General features: G+C 37.2%; 1 protein-coding gene across 18 annotated transcripts in view; it reads right to left on the reverse strand.

The window, feature by feature from the left end:
• The window catches only part of CCDC138 (coiled-coil domain containing 138), an 82,735-nt gene that overhangs the window by 33,542 nt on the left and 31,517 nt on the right, over positions 1 to 17,676 (reverse strand). For all 18 annotated transcript variants that reach the window (XR_013526382.1, XR_013526381.1, XM_078348906.1 and 15 more), the window contains 2 exons: positions 16,267 to 16,431; positions 3,190 to 3,306 (listed from right to left, as the gene is read on the reverse strand). Coding sequence is in view for 16 of the 18 variants with exons in the window: in XM_078348906.1 (XP_078205032.1) it covers positions 3,190 to 3,306; positions 16,267 to 16,431 (282 nt within the window). In the remaining 2 variants the exon portion in view is untranslated. The remainder of the gene's footprint in view (positions 1 to 3,189; positions 3,307 to 16,266; positions 16,432 to 17,676) is intronic.

Here is a 17,676-nt window from a genome sequence, read left to right on the forward strand (position 1 = left end):
AAAAATAAAGTTACAGCTTAAGCCTAACATATCAATAAGTACATTACATGTAATCAGCCTCAAACACCAACTAAAACACAGAGCTTGACAAAGTTGATTTTTTCTAAATCCAGCTATATGATGTTTATTTTTTTAAAAAAAAAAAACACTCTAGATACAAGCAGGTCAAAAGAAAAAGACTGGGAAAGGATACATTATCAGAACATGAATCAAAGGAAGGCAGAAGTTTCACTATTAGTATCAGATAAAGAGATGCCAGAGGCAATGCAAATGATCAGAGATAGAGAAGGACATTATAAAATGCTAAAAAGGGCAAATCCACCAAGAAGACATAATCCTAAATGTACAAGCACAACAAAACAGATGAAGCGTATAACATATACATCTGGCTGGGCGCGGTGGCTCACGCCTGTAATCCCAGCACTTTGGGAGGCCGAGGAGGGTGGATCACGAGGTCAAAGGATCGAGACCATCCTGGTCAACATGGTGAAACCCCGTCTCTACTAAAAAAAAAAAAAAAATACAAAAAATTAGCTGGGCATGGTGGCACGTGCCTGTAATCCCAGCTACTCAGGAGGCTGAGGCAGGAGAATTGCCTGAATCCAGGAGGCGGAGGTTGCGGTGAGCCGAGATCGCACCACTGCACTCCAGCCTGGGTAACAAGAGCGAAACTCCGTCTCAAAAAAAAAAAAGATATATATATATATACATCTACAATTATAGCTGGAGACCTCAACATCCATCTGCCTCTCCACATTTGATAGAACAGGATAAAATATTGGCAAGGATACAGAAAAACTCACAAATACCATCAACCAACAGGATCAAATTGACATTTAATCAACACTCCACCAAACAACTGAATATACATTCTCAGCCATAAAACAACCTCAACAACACAACTAAACTAGAAAAACAGAAGAATAACGAAAAGACTCACAACAAACTTCTAAAGAATTCAAGGGTCAAGCCAGGCGCAGTGGCTCACACCTATAATCCCAGCACTTTAGGAGGCCAAGGTGGGCGGATCACTTGAGGTCAACATGGTGAAACCCTATCTCTACTAAAAAAAAAAAAAACACAAAAATTAGCCGGGCATGGTTGTGGGCACCTGTAATCCCAGCTACATGGGAGGCTGAGGCAGGAGAAGCACTTGAGCCTGGGAGGCTGAAGTTACAGTGAACTTGTGCCACTGAACTTGAGCCTGGGCGACAGAGTGAGTGAGACACTGTCTCAGAAAGAAAAATAGAAAAAAAAATATGAAACAAAGAGATGATCCTTTGAAAGATCAATAAAATAGAGAAACAGAGAAATTTCTAGCAAAAAAGACAAAATAAAGAAAGAAAACACAAATTATCCTTAACAAGAAGGAACCAAGGCTATCACTACAGATACTGAAGACATCAAAAGGATAAGAGAATACTATGAAAAACTCTGCACTCATAAATTTGCATACATTTGAACTGTTCAATTCCTCAAAAAGCACAAACTACTACAAATCATCAATATGAATTACATAACCAGAACAGCTTTCTATTAAAGAACTTAAATTCATAATTTAAAACCTCCCCCAAAAGAATTCTCATCGAGATAGTTTCACTGAATTATTCTACCAAATGTTTAAAGAAGAATGAACACTAAGTCTACATAATTTCTTCCAGAAAACATAAAGGATAAGACACTTCCCTATTCATTTTATGAACTTAATATTGCCCTGATACAAAACCAAAGAGAGTTCAAAATTATAGACAAATATCTCTCATTAATATAGAAACAAAAGTCCTTAACAAAATGTTAGCAAATAGAATTTGCTAATATAGAAATATATAAAAAGAATTAAACATCACAACCAAGTGAGTTTTATTTCAGAGATGCATGGCTAGTTCAATATTTCAAAGTTAATGTAATTCATATTAACAAGTTAAAGATGAAAAAGAACATGTGATCTCAATCAATGCAGAAAAAGTATTTGAAAAATTTCAACAGCATGATTTTTAAAAACTCGGAGAAATAGGAATACAGATGAACTTGATTAAAAATATCTATGAAAATACTACAGCTAATATTGTACTTAGTGATGGCAGAATGAATGGTTCCTCCTATTTTTTTTTTTTTTTAAGATGGGGTTTCTCCATGTTGGTCAGGCTGGTCTCGAACTCCCAACCTCAGGTGATCCACCCGCCTAGGCCTCCCAAAGTGCTGGAATTACAGGTGTGAGCCACTGCGCCCAGCTGGTTCCTCCTAAGAGGATGACTGCTCTCACCACTCATATCGACATACTGTTAGAAACTCTAGTTAATGCAGTAAGGTTGGAAAAGGAAATTGAAGGCATACATATCAAAAGGAAAAAAAAAACACTGTCTTCATTGTAGATAACATGATTTTCTATGTAGAAAATCCTGGCCGGACAAAGTGGCTCATACCTGTAATCCCAGCACTTTGGGAGGCTTAAGGCAGGCAGATTAACTGAGGTCAGGAGTTCAAGACCAACCTGACCAACATGGAGAAACTCCATCTCTACTTAAAATACAAAAAATTAGCCGGGCATGATGGCACATGCCTGAAATCCCAGCTACTCAGGAGGCTGAGGCAGGAGAATCACTTAAATCTGGGAGGTGGAGGTTGCAGTGAGTTGAGATTGCGCCAGCGTACTCCAGCCTGGGCTACAGAACAAGACTCCATCAGAAAAAAAAAAAAAAAAAAAAAAAAAAAAAATCCTGAGGAAGCAGAAGCTTCAAGAAAACTCCTAAAACTAGTAAGGTCAACATCACAGTATACAAAGTAAACAAAAATAAATTTCTACACATGATTAATGAACATGTAAATATCAAAAGTAAAAAGACAATATCAATCAAAATTACTCCAAAAACTTAAATACTCAGCAAAAATCTAAACAAGAATGCAGCAATTTTATGATGAAAACTACATAACATTGATAAAGTTCTAAATAAGAAGGCATTTTATATTCATAAAAATTGAAAGCCTCAACAAAGGAGAGACATCAATTCTTCTCAAATTGATAAGTAGTTTTTACACGATTCCTATCAATATCCCAGCAAGATACCTTACACATAGGGAAGATTATTCTAAAATACAGAGAATATATTCAAAACAGATATTGTGAAACAAGATCAAGAAGTAATATTAAGTGGAGTATTACTTGAAGATAAATTTCTATTAACCAATTACCTGTGCTCCAGCATCTAGCTGCCTCAGGGACCAATATATAAATTTTACAAAAGGCTCGTGAAGTTTGGTATTCACACATGGGATCCACTGTAGCTGCTCTGTCATCAGAGGCAAAAGCTAAAGATAAAATGATGAAAAATAAATATAAAGGCACAATATTTTTTAATTTCTGAAATCAACTACCACAATTTTCCAAAATTAACTTTAAAAAAAAGAGTTCTCCAACAAAAAACTTTCACTTTAAAACTATATGCAATACAATTTAGCAATATGCATCTGAAGTTTTATATATGAATTTTCTTTCATCCAGCAATAACAGCACATCCAGTTTAAGGAGATTAACCTACACAAAGAAACTCTCTGAACCTTAAATGGTTAAATAAACTTACAGTACATATGTAACCATTAAAAATGTTAACCTAGATTCACATTTATTGCTATGGCATATTCTGGTATAAAAAAGGTGTTTACAGGGAAGCAAATGGAATAAAAATCTCATTTACATTAAACATGTCTATATAAATTTATATTGAAAAAGATATATGAAAAAATTATTTTTAAAGCTGGATTTCAGAAACTGGAATAATATTTACCTTTTTTACATATCTACATTGCATGCATATCTTAATATGTTAATTTATTAAAATAATATTAAAATATTTAAAGATATCTATGAACTTTGCTTCAAAGTGGTGTCATTTTGCTAAATGATTTCAGGATTATAAAGATATATTCTAACAGAATATTCCCACTTCTGAGATACCAGCCTAAGAAAATCATTTGAAGAAAATCCCTCCAAAAGCCATGTACAAAGATATTTATTGCTACACTGTTTATGAGTATAAACCTGAAAGTAATTGTATAGCAATAGAAAAATGGATATATCAACTGTATAAAGATTCTTTGGACTAATGATTATGAGTATATTGTGTTTATTTAGATATATACATTTTTAAAAATTTTCTGGAGCCAGGAGTGGTGGCTCATGCCTGCAATCCCAGCACTTTGGGAGGCCAAGGCAGGCAGATCACCTGAAGTCAGGAGTTCGATACCAGTCTGACCAACACAGAGAAACTCTGTCTCTACTAAAAATAATTAGACAGGCATGGTGACGCACACCTGTAATTCCAGCTATTTGGGAAACTGAGGCAAGAGAATCACTTGAACCCGGGAGGCAGAGGTTGCAGTGAGCCAAGATCACACCATTGACTCAAGCCTGGGCAACAAGAGTGAAACTCTGTCTCAAAAAAAAAAAAAAAAAGTTTGTATATTATGATGTTTTGACATCTTTAAAAACCTTTCTAGTTGGGGAGAGATTGATCCTCCCTGGACCAGCCAATTCTTAGATATAGCAAAGTGCTCAGCCCAGAGTATGCATCTGATAGACAAAATTCAGAGCCAGACCAATATTCTCTGCCATAATCTTACCAGAGTCACTAGGAACCACCCCTAGAGCTTAGTACCAGTCAAAATTATTCTAATTAGCCAATCCTATTTGTTCACCCTGCCCTGCATTTTTTTTTCATGTAGAAACCACAATAAAGGGTCTGTCCAATGCTTTCCCCTTGGCTCCTGTTTTCCTACCATCTGACCACTCTGGTGTCTTTAAAAAAAAAATTGAAAAAATTATAGACACCTCTTAAGTTGAAAAAGGTCTAAGTAGTATTTTTATGGAAGAATGAAATTTTGAAGCCATATACTCTCTTACGGTCATAAGCTCAGTAAAACTTAATATAAACTTCTCTCCCCAACTTTTAAATAAAGTCATGCATCAGTTAATGACAGAGATGCACTATAAAAGAATAAATGGTAAATTCATTAGCCAGTAACATGGTTGTTTATTTATTATCAAGTAGTATGTACTGTACATAACTTGTGTGCTATTATGTTTATATAACTGGCAGCACAGGTTTGTTTACATCAGTATCAGCACAAACATGTGAGTAATGTCTTCTGCTACAACATCATGACTAGCTATGATGTCACAAAGTGACAGGAAATTTTCAACTCCATTACAATCTTTTTTTATATATTATTTTTTCTTTAGTCTATTATAATCGTGTGGGACCACCATCATAAATACCCTCTACCATCGTCCCAAACACCATTATGCAGTGGATGGCTGTATACTGAAAGGATTATACACCATGACTAAGTGAGATTTATTCCTGCAATGCAAAGATGGTTCAATGTTTTAAAAAACTAATGTAATACACCATCTTAACAAAATGAAGGACAAAACTCACATGATTATTTCAATTGACAAAGAATAAGTGCTGAACAAGATTCAACAACCTTTCATGATAAAAATACTCAAACTTAACAGAGGGAAACTACCTCGATATAATAAAGACTATATATAAAAAGCCCACAGATTTTACTATAAAGGTAAAAGAATGAAAGCCTTTACTCCAAATTAGGAACAAGACAAGGATGCACGTCTTCATCACTTCTATTCAATATAGTAAAAGCCAGGGAAACCAGGTAAGAAAAAGAAAAAGGATCCAAATTCGAAAAGAAGAAGGAAAAATCATTTCTCTTCTTAGATGGCATGACCTTATATGCAGAAAGAATTGTGGAATCCTAAACATTCCACAATTTAAAAAAATGTTAGAATATACAAATTCAGCAAAGTTGCTGAATCAATACTCAAAAATCAGATATGTTTCCATACACTCACAGTGAACAATCCAAAAAGGAAATAAGAAAACAGTTCCATTTACAAATAGCATCAACATTAATGAAACATTTAGGAATAAACCTAAGCAAGCAGGCAAAAAACTTAAACACTAAAAACCACAAAACAGTGATGAAAAAAATTAAAACAGACACAAATAAGTAGAATGAAATTTTATGTTCATGGGTTACAAACTTAATATTATTAAGGTATCCATGCTACCCAAAGCGATCTACAGATTTGATGTAATCTCTACCAAAATCCATATAGCATTCATTTACTATGGTGAACAGTATAGCAGTTTTTCAAAAATTGAAAACAGAACTACCAAATGATCTAGCAATCCCATTATGGATATATGTCCAAAAGGGTTGAAAGCAGGACCTTGAAGGGATATTTGCAAGCCCATATTCATATCAGCACTATTCACAATAGCCATGAGATGGTAGCTGCCCAACTATCCATCAACAAATAATACATAAAACTCTTGAAAGAAAACATACAGGTATCTTACTGTGGTTTTCTATTTCCTTACAGATTAGTGATGTTAAACATCTTTTTATGTGCTTAGGGGTCACGTTCTGTATCTTTGGAGAAATATCTACTTAGGTTATTTCCTCGCATTTTAAAAAATAGGGTTTTTGGTTTTGTTTTTTACTGAGTTGAAAGAGTTCCTTATATATTGTGGGTAGCAATCACTTGTCAGATACACAATTTCAAAATATTTCCTCCTTTGGCCGGATACGGTGCCTCAAGCCTGTAATCCCAGCACTTTGGGAGGCTGAGGCAGGTGGATCATGAGGTCAAGAGATCGAGACCATCCTGGTCAACATGGTGAAACCCTGTCTCTACTAAAAACACAAAAAATTAGCTGGGCATGGTGGCGCGTGCCTGTAATCCCAGGAGGGAGGCTGAGGCAGGAGAATTGCCTGAACCCAGAAGGCAGAGGTTGTGGTGAGCCGAGATCGCGCCACTGCACCCCAGCCTGGGTAAAAAGAGTGAAACTCCGTCTCAAAAAAAAAAAAATTTAAGAAAAAGAAAATATTTCCTCCCATTCTGGAGACTGCCATTTTACTCTGCTGATGCACAAATGTTTTTAATTTTGATGAAGTTCAGTTTATTTCTGCTTTTGTTGCCTGTGCTTTTAGTGTCTTAGCCATGTAATCACTGCCAAATCTAATATTATGAATTAGGAAAGGAGGAAATCAAATTGTCTTTATTTGCAGAAGACATGATTGTATATTTAAAAGACCCCATCGTCTCAGCCCAAAATCTCCTGAAACTGATAAGTAACTTCAGCAAAGTCTCAGGATACAAAATCAATGTGCAAAAATCACAAGCATTCCTATACACCAATAACAGACTTAAAGAGAGCTAAATCAAGAACGAACTGCCATTCACAATTGCTACAAAGAGAATAAAATACCTTGGAATACAACTAACAAAGGATGTAAAGGACCTCTTCAAGGAGAACTACAAACCACTGCTCAACGAAATAAGAGAGGACATAAACAGATGGAGAAACATTCCATGCTCATGGTTAGGAAGAATCAGTATCGTGAAAATGGCCATACTGCCCAAAGTAATTTATAGATTCAACGCTATCCCCATCAATCTACCAATGACCTTCTTCACAGGATCTGGAAAAAAACCACCTTAAACTTCATATGGAACCAAGAAAGAGCCTGCATAGCCAAGGTGATCCTAAGCAAAAAGAACAAAGCTAGAGGCATCATGCTACCTGACTTCAAACTATACTACAAGGCTACAGTAATGAAAACAGCATGGTATTGGTACCAAAACAGAGATATAGACCAATGGAACTGAACAGAGGCGTCAGAAGTAACGCCACACATCTCCAACCATCTGATCTTTGACAAACCTGACAAAAACAAGCAATGGGGAAAGGATTCCCTGTTTAATAAATGGTGTTGGGAAAACTGGCTAGCCATGTGCAGAAAGCTGAAACTGGACCCCTTCCTTACACCTTATACAACATTAACTCCATATGGATTAAAGATTTAAACATAAGACCTAAGACCATAAAAACCCTAAAAGAAAACCTAGGCAAAACCATTCAGGACATAGGCATAAGCAAGGATTTCATGACTAAAACACCAAAAGCAAAGGCAACAAAAGCCAAAACAGACAAATGGGATCTAATCAAACTCCAGAGCTTCTGCACAGCAAAAGAAACAATCATTAGATTGAACCAGCAACCAACAGAATGGCAAAAAAATTTTTGCAAGCTAGCAATCTGACAAAGGACTAATATCCAGAATCTACAAAGAACTAAAACAGATTTACAAAAAAAAAAAAACCAACCCCATCAAAAAGTGGGTGAAGGATATGAACAGACAGTTTTCAAAAGAAGCCATTTATGCAGCCAACAAACATAAGAAAAAAAGCTCATCATCACTGGTTATTAGAGAAATGCAAATCAAAGCCACATCAAGATATCATCTCATGCTAGTTAGAATGGCGATCATTAAAAAATCTTGAGACAGGGCCGGGCGCGGTGGCTCAAGCCTGTAATCCCAGCACTTTGGGAGGCCGAGGCGGGTGGATCACGAGGTTAAGAGATCGAGACCATCCTGGTCAACATGGTGAAACCCCATCTCTACTAAAAATACAAAAAATTAGCTGGGCATGGTGGCGCGTGCCTGTAATCCCAGCTACTCAGGAGGCTGAGGCAGGAGAATTGCCTGAACCCAGGAGGCGGAGGTTGCAGTGAGCCGAGATCGCGCCATCGCACTCCAGCCTGGGTAACAAGAGCGAAACTCCGTCTCAAAAAAATAAAAAATCTTGAGACAATAGATGCTGGAGAGAATATGGAGAAATAGGAACGCTTTTATACTGTTGGTGGGAGTGTAAATTAGTTCAACCATTGTGGAAAACAGTGGTGATTCCTCAAGGATCTACAAATAGAAATACCATTTGACCTAGAAATCCCATTATAAATCATTCTATTATAAAGTCACATGCACACATATGTTCATTGTGGCACTGTTTACAATAGCAAAGACTTGGAACCAACCCAAATGCCCATCAATGATAGAATGGATAAAGAAAATGTGGCACATATACTCCATGGAATACTATGCAGTCATAAAAAAGGATGAGTTCATGTCCTTTGCAGGGACATGGATAAAGCTAGAAAACATCATTCTCAGCAAACTGCCACAAGAACAGAAAACCAAACACTGCATGTTCTCACTCATAAGTGGGTGTTGAACAATGAGAACACATGGACACAGGGAGGGAATATAACACACTGGGACCTGTTGGGGGGTGTAGAGGTTAGGAAAAGGGGTAGCAGGGGGTTGAGGGATTCGGGAGGTATAACATTAGGAGAAATACCTAATGTAGATGACAGGAGGATGGATGCAGCAAACCACCCTGGCATATGTTTACCTATGTAACAATCCTGCACGATCTACATATGTACCCCAGAACTGAAAGTACAGTAATAAAAACAAAAAAGTTAGCTGTGTGTGGTGGTGTGCGCCTATAATCTCAGCTACTCAGGAGGCTGAGGCAGGAGAATCATTTGAACCTTGGAGGCCGAGGTTGCAGTGAGCCAAGATCACACCATTCCACTCCAGCTTGGGCAACAAGAGCAAAACTCCATCTCAAAAAAAAAAAAAAAAAATTTAAACTTTTATGCTACAATCAAGAAAGTCAACAGACAACTGCTGAATGGAGAAACTATTTTCAAATCACATATTGGATAAAGACTATCCATCTTGAATATTTAAAAACAAAACCTCCAAAAAAACTCAGTAATAAAAGTGCTCAATAAATGCTCAATGAATTTAAATAGAAACTTATCTAAAAGAGATATCCAAATGGCCAATAAGCACATGAAATGATGCTCAACATTAATCATCAGGGAAACATGAATCAAAACCCAACAGTTGCTGTAGAGTGAGTTCTTAAAGTTTCACGTATTTATGGATTTTATAGTTACCCTTGCTTGAAGTTTTACTTTATTGTGATCAGAAATTTTGTAATGATGTCAATCTTTGAAAATTTATTAAGGCTTGTTTTATGCTCCTGCACAAAGTAAAAAAACAAACAAACAAACAAAAAACAACTTGTTTTGTGGCCTAACATGTAGTTTATCTGGAGGATGTTCCATGTACACTTGAGAGGAATATATAATCTGCTGTTGTTGGGTAGAATGTTCTGTATATATCTGAGAGATCGAGTTAATTCATTATGTTGTTCAAGTCCTCCATTTCCTTACTTATATTCTGTCTGGTTATTCTATTTATTTCTGAAAATGGGGTACTGAAGTTTCCTAGTATTATTATGTTACTATTTCTTCAATTCTGTCAATGTTTGCTTCACATTATTTCAGAAGTCTGAAGCTTTAGGGCATAAATATTTATATCTTCTTGGTGAATTGACCCTTTTATTATTTATACAGTGTCCTTCTCTCTTGTAATAGTTTTTGACATAAAGTGTATTTTGTCTTATATAACTATTTCTATTCTCTTCTGGTGACCATTGACAAGGATTGTCTTTTTCCATCCTTTCATTTTCAGCCTATACATGTCTTTAGATCTAAAATGAGTCCCTTATAAAAAGCATAGTTGAGTACTGGCTATTTAAATCCATTCGGTCACTCTAATTTAGTTTTTTTTTTTTATTTCACCCATTTACATTTAAAGTAATTACTGATAAGGACTTACTATTACCATTTTGCTAATTTTTTTCTATATGTTTTGTAGCTTTTCTGGTTCCTCCTTTCCTCTCTTACTGCCTTTGTATTTCACTAATTTTTTTGTGTGTGTGACTGACATGCTTACATTCCCTTTTCATTTGCTTTTGTGTATATTCTACAAGTATTTTCTTTGTGATCAATTACATAAAACATCTTAAAGTTATAACTATTTTACATCAATGTCAACTGAATACAATAACTGCACTGTTATAGCTCCACACTCTCACTTCATGTTACTAATGTCACAAATTCAGTCTTTTTTTGTTTGTTTGTTTAAGACAAAGTCTCATTCTGTTACCCAGGCTGGAGTGCAGTGGTGCAATCTAAGCTCACTGAAACCTCCACCTCCCAGGTTCAAGCAATTCTCCTGCCTCAGCTTCCCAAGTAGCTGGGATTACAGGTACACGCCACCACACCTGGCTAATTTGTTGTAGTTTAAGTAGAGACAGGATTTCATCATGTCGGCCAGGCTGGTCTCAAACTCCTGACCTCAGGTGATCCACCCACCTTGGCCACCCAAAGTGCCAGGATTATAGGCATGAGCCAGCATACCTGACCACAAATTATATTTTTATATGTTGTATTACCCCTTAACAGATTAGTTTTTTTTTATATTTTTGTCTTTTACTTTCTATGCAAGAATTAAAAATCAACTTATGTACCAAGATTACGATAATATAGGCTACTTACTATATTTGTCCATTTATTGGCCTTTAACACAGAATGTTATACTTTTTTTTTTTTTTGAGACGGAGTTTCACTCGTTACCCAGGTTGGAGTGCAATGGCATCATCTTGGCTCACCGCAACCTCCGCCTCCTGGGTTCAGGCAATTCTGCCTCAGCCTCCTGAGTAGCTGGGATTACAGGCACGTGCCACCATGCCCAGCTAATTTTTGTATTTTTAGTAGAGATGGGGTTTTACCATGTTGACCAAGATGGTCTCGATCTCTTGACCTCGTGATCCACTTGCCTCAGCCTCCCAAAGTGCTGAGATTACAGGCTTGAGCCACCACGCCCAGCCTTGAATGTTATACTTTTATATGGCTTCACGTTGCTGTGTAGTATGCTTTCATTTCAATCTGAAGGACCCTCTTTAGTATTTTTTATAGGGCAGGTCTAATGATTACTGAACTCCCACAACTATTGTTTATCTGAGAAAGTCTTAATCTCTCCTTTATCTTTGAAGGATAGTTTAGCTGGATATAGTACCCTTGGTTAACAGTTTTGGGTTTTTTTGCACTCACAACTTTGAATTTATCATCCCACTGCATGCTGGCCTGCAAGGTTTTTGCTAAGAAATCTGTTGAAATTCTTATAGAATTCCCTTGAATGACAAGTTGCTTTTCTCTTGTCAATTTCAAGCTTATCTTTGTATTTCACTTTTGACAATTTGATTATAATGTATCTTAGAGTGGGTATCTTTGGAATTGTCCTCTCTGGAGTTCCTTGAGCTTCCTGAATTTGTATGCCCATTTCTTTCCTCAAGAAAAGGCAAGTTTGGGAAGTTTTAAGCCATTATTTCTACAAATAAGCTCTGTGTCACTTCTTCTCTCTTCTCACTCTGAGACTTACATTACGCATATACTGGTTCACTTGATCTCTTTGCTCCTCTGACATAATTTTATTATTTTGTTACAGTTTTTTGTAGACATGGGGTCTATGTTGACCAGGCTGGTCTTGAACACCTGGCTTCAAGTGATCCTCCTACTTTGGCCTCCTGAAACACTGAGATTACAGGTGTAAGCCACTGGGCCCAGCCTTTGACTCAATTTTAGATTATTTGTCTTCAAGTGTGTTGATGTTTTCTTCTGTATAATCAAGTCTGCTCTTGACTTTTATAGTTCATATATTGTATTCTTCAGCTCCAGAATTTTTATTTGGTTCCTTCTTATAATTTATATCTTCTAGTTTATATTGTAACTTTGTTCTTGCATCATTTTCCTGATTTTGTTTAGCTTTTTGCATTCTCAGTTTTTAAATTATCTGTCACAGTTTTAAAATAATCTGTCACAAAGCTCAGGTTTCTGCATTTCTTTAGGGTCAGTTTCTGAAGTTTTGTTTTCATGTTTTATTTGATCAGTGTCCCTGTTTCTTTGTATGCCTTCTGATCCTTTTTGAATGGATATTTGACCATTTGAAAAAATGGAAAACAAATAACTTTCTGAATCTTTACAACTGGCTTCATACAAGGAAACACTTTCATGAACCAGCCCAGCTTGGTTTTGAGACCATCCAAATTTTTCTGCAAGATGTACCTTCTGTGGGCTTGTATGTGTGTTTTTGACAGTCTTAATTTCCCTACCAATTTATTGCTGTTTCTTCTCAGAAACTCATAATATGTGTGTCCCTCTGACCTCTTCCAGCAGAAGTGCAGATTTCTTAAGATCTTATGTGCTACAGCAATCATGTCTGTTTCCTGCAGCTTCCGAACTATGCTACCATTCCCTTCAGCACTCTGAGTGAGATGAGATGCATACCAGTCCTGTGGGCAGACTTTGGATAGGCCAAAATATTGAATACATAGTCCGTTACTTTGTTTTTGGAGAAGGTAGGGTATAGGAAATTTCCTCCTGGTTGCACTGCACTATACTGGGAGGGTAACACACATGCAAAATGCCACAAACTTTCCCACTCCTTTCGAAATAGTCCCTTCTTTTTAATGTTATAGTTTGAGTGCTACAGCTTTCAACTGGTCTCTACAATTCTCACAAACATGTCCTGGTTATTATATTGAAATTAACTTGGTGTTTCCATGGAAGAATAAGGGCCTGAAACTTCCTACTCTAACATGTTGATGATGTGGGTCCTACAGCCAAATTTTACATTCATTACTTGTAACACATAGTACCTTCCACTTCAGGTTGTATTGAATTTTTCTACCTCAATTTCTTTGACAATATTCCACCCTTAGGTCACTGAATCACACAAGAAAATCAGTCTTATAAGCTATACCCAGTATATAAAATTTACTCCTCAGTGGCTTTATGTGTTTTTAAATATTAAATTCATCCTCAAATGATGAGTTGTAACTGCGATCAAGTATACAAAAAAAAAATGTGTCATAAGTTTCCAAAGGTAATTTCTGAAAAGATTATTTTGCTAAAATATTTTGAGAATAAATGTAATTCTTGCCCAAGTGGTTAACAAAATCCTATAACAACAACAAAAAAAAAGGTTTTAAGTTAAGTTTGCATTATTCAAAATTACAAATTTTACATCTTCCTAAAGAGATGTGAATACCTGCTTGTGATGGCCACAAGTAATTAATTTGTTAATTGGGTACTACTTATCCTTCTATTATATTTAAAAGATTACTTATAGGCCTTAAAACTGCTCTACCTTTATTAATACATAGTAATAAGTTGAAAAAAGTATTTTAATTGAAAGATCTAGACTCAACAGAAACTGTAAACCCTGAACACATCAACAGACAACTTTTTATTTAGAGATGTTAAAATGAATTCTGAGAAATACATGTGCTAAATATTATTTTCGTATGTCATTAGACTAACATAAAAACATAGTATTACATGATCCTGATTCCATTTTTTTTCCTCAGACAGGGTCTCACTCTGTTGCCCAGGTTGGAGTGCAGTGGTACAATCACAGCTCACTGCAGCCTCGACCTCCCCAGGTTCAGGAGATCCTCCCACCTTAGCCTCCCAAGGAACTGGGACTACAGGTGCACACCACCACACCTAGATAATTGTGCATTTTTTGTAGAGGTTGGGTATTGCCATGTTGCCCAGGCTGATCTCAAACTCCTAGGCTCAAGTGATCCTCTCACTTCAACCTCTCAAAAGTGTGAGGATTACAGGTAAGAGCCATGTAATCCACCGTGCCCAGCCCTCATCTAGTTATAAGAAATAAAATTTCTCTGCAGAACTTTAATACTGCAGGACTCCCTAATTAGCAGTTACTTCTAAAATGAGGCTAGATATAGGGAAATAATTGATGTAGGTACTAAGAGACAAAATTGTAAACAAAGGTGTATTTGTGTCCTATTGCTGACATAACAAGGATCACAAACCTAATATTTAAACAACACAAATTTAGTATTTTACAATTCTGTAGGTTCAGAAGTCTGATGTGGGTCTCAGCCAGTCAAAATCAAGGTATCTATAGAGCTGTGTTCCTTTCTGGAGGCTAAGGGAGGATCCATTTCCTTGCTCATTTAAGTTGCATGCAGAATCCAGTTTGCTGCAGCTAGAGCACTGAGATTTATATGTCCTTTGTGACTGTCAGCTGAGGGTAATTCCCAGCTTCTAGAAGATATCTGATGGCTGGCGTGGTGGCTCACACCTGTAATCCCAGCACTTTGGGAGGCCAAGGCAGGCAGATCATGAGGTCAAGAGGTCGAGACCATCCTGTCCAACATGGTAAAAACCCCATCTCTACTAAAAATATAAAAATTAGCCGGCCATGGTGGTATGTGCCTGTAGTCCCAGCTACTTGGAAGGTTGAAGCAGGAGAATCACCTGAAGCCAGGAGGTGGAGGGTGCAGTGAGCCGGATTGCACCACTGCAGTCCAGCCTGGTGACAAAGCGAGACTCTGTCACAAAAAAAAAAAATCTGATTTCCACGTCTCATGGTCCTTTTTCTCCATCTTCAAAGCCAGCAAGAGTGGGTTGAGTCTCTTATCTACTCTTCTGATGCCTTCAGGTTTAAAGAGTTTTTATGATTACTGGGACCACTCACATAATCCTAGATAATCTCCCCATTTTAAGGTCAGCTGATTAGCAACTTTAATTCCCTTTTTCCATGTGCTATGGTCTCAATGTCTGTTCCCTCCAAAACTCATGTTGAAACTTAATTCCCAATAGGACAGTATTGGGAATAGGGCCTTTAAAAGGTGATGAGGTCTGGGCACAGTGGCTCACACCTGTAATGACAACACTTTGGGAGGCCAAGGCAGGAGGACTGCTTGAAGCCAGAAGTTCAAGACCAGCCTGAACAATGAAGCGAGGCCCGATCTCCATTAAAATTTTTTCTTAAATTAGCTGGGCAAGGTGGTATATGCTTGAGGCTAGGAGTTTGGAGGCTGTAGTAAGCAATGACTGGGCCACTGTACTCCAGCAGTGACACAAGGAGATACCATTTCTAAAAGAAAACTTTTCAAAAGAGGTGGCTGGGTTATAGGGGATGTACTCAGGAGAGGATTAATCCATCCATGGGTTAATGAATTATCATGGGAGTTGGACAGGTGGCTTTATAAGAGGAAGAGAGACCGTCACTAACATGCTCAGCCCTCTAGCCATGTGATACCCTGCATTACCTCTGGACTCTGCAGGAGACCAGCAAGAAGGGCCTTATCTAATCTGTTTTTCGTAAGCTTTTTTTTTGAAACAGAGTCTTGCTCTGTCACCCAGGCTGGAGTACAGTGGTGCAATCTCAGCTCACTGCAACTTCTACCTCCCAGATTCAAGCATTTCTCCTGCCTCAGCCTCCTGAGTAGCAGGGATTACAGGCACATGCTACTGTATTTTTAGTAGAGATGGCATTTCACCATGTTGGCCAGGCTGCTCTCGAACTCCTGACCTCAGGTGATCTGCCTGCCTCAGCCTCCTGAAGTGCTGGATTACAGGCATGAGCCACCACACCTGGCCCTGGCTTTTCCTTTGTTTATCTTCATATATTTTGAGTCACATATTTCAAATTAAAAAAACAAACCTTTACACACTTTTCCTGAATATCATTTCTCTGGGAAGCAAATTTGAGTTGTGGTTTTTTATCATCCATTCCAGATTCTTCATGTTTCACTTTGCTAAGATGATGATCCGAAATCCAGTCCATGAAGACGGTTAAAAGTTCATAAACTTGCCCATTAAGTGGTACCTATATGTCAAAAATTAAATCATTTATTTCAGTTCACAACTTATATAAAACTTCAAAGATAAGTCTTAAATTTTATAAGTAATTAAAGAATAATTTGACTAAAGTAATTCATTAAAATATGTTAAGAACAGAGCTTCTCCAAACAAAAGAAATTCCAAATCAAACCTCCTCAGCAGGCCAGGTGTAGTGGCTCACACCTGTAATCCCAGCAATTTGGGAGGCTGAGGCAGGTGGATCAACTGAAGTCAGGAGTTCAAGACCAGCCTAGCCAACACAGTGAAACCCTGTCTTTACTAAAAATACAAAAATTAGCCAGGCATGGTGGCACATGCCTGTAATCCCAGCTACTAGAAGGCTGAGGCAGGAGAACAAGTTGAACCCAGGAGGGGGAGGTTGCAGTGAGCCAAGATCATGAGATTGCATTCCAGTCTGGGCAACAGAGTGAGACTCCCCCTCAAAATAGACAACAACAATAACAAAGAAAACCTCACCAACTAATATTAAAAACAATGTAAACGATAACTGAGAGAAGGCAAGAAAAGTAATCATAATTAGGAAGTTGCAATAACTGTACTTTATTACTAAAAGAAAACATTTCATAAAAATTCTTTGACCAAGTTTGATAAGATGGAAAAAAAAAAGTAAAATTAGTGGCTAGATGCGGTGGCTCACGCCTGTAATCCCAGCACTTTGAGAGGCCGAGGTAGGTGGAACACCAGGTCAGGAGATTGACACCATCCTGACCAACATGATAAAACCCGGTCTCTATTAAAATACAAAGAATTAGCTGGCGTGGTGGTACACCCCTGTAGTCCCAGCTACTTGGGAGGCTGAGGCAGGAGAATTGCTTGAACCCAGGAGGTGGCGACTGCAATGAGCTGAGATCGCACCACTGCACTCCAGCTTGGTGACAGAGCGAAACTCACTCTCTTGGTCGCAAAAAAAAAAAAAAAAAAAAAAAAAAAAGGAAAATTAGTCTTAACTCAAGAGCATGAACCACCTCAATTAAAAGACTCTAAGAAAAAATTAAAGGTTTCCAGAACCAAAGAATTCCACTATGAAACGTTGTAACTTTTTCTTCTCACAAAACTGGTTAGTCTTTGCAGTATAACATTCAGTAGACATGATATAAACATTTTTTTCCTAGCAATCTTGCTTGTCCTCTGAGAGCCTACCAAAATGAAAAGTAAAAGAAAAGAACAAACTACTTTATAAATTTAATTAGATTAATTTTAAGTATTATTA

Source organism: Callithrix jacchus, chromosome 14, assembly GCF_049354715.1.
Source record: "Callithrix jacchus isolate 240 chromosome 14, calJac240_pri, whole genome shotgun sequence".
NCBI lineage: Eukaryota > Metazoa > Chordata > Mammalia > Primates > Cebidae > Callithrix > Callithrix jacchus.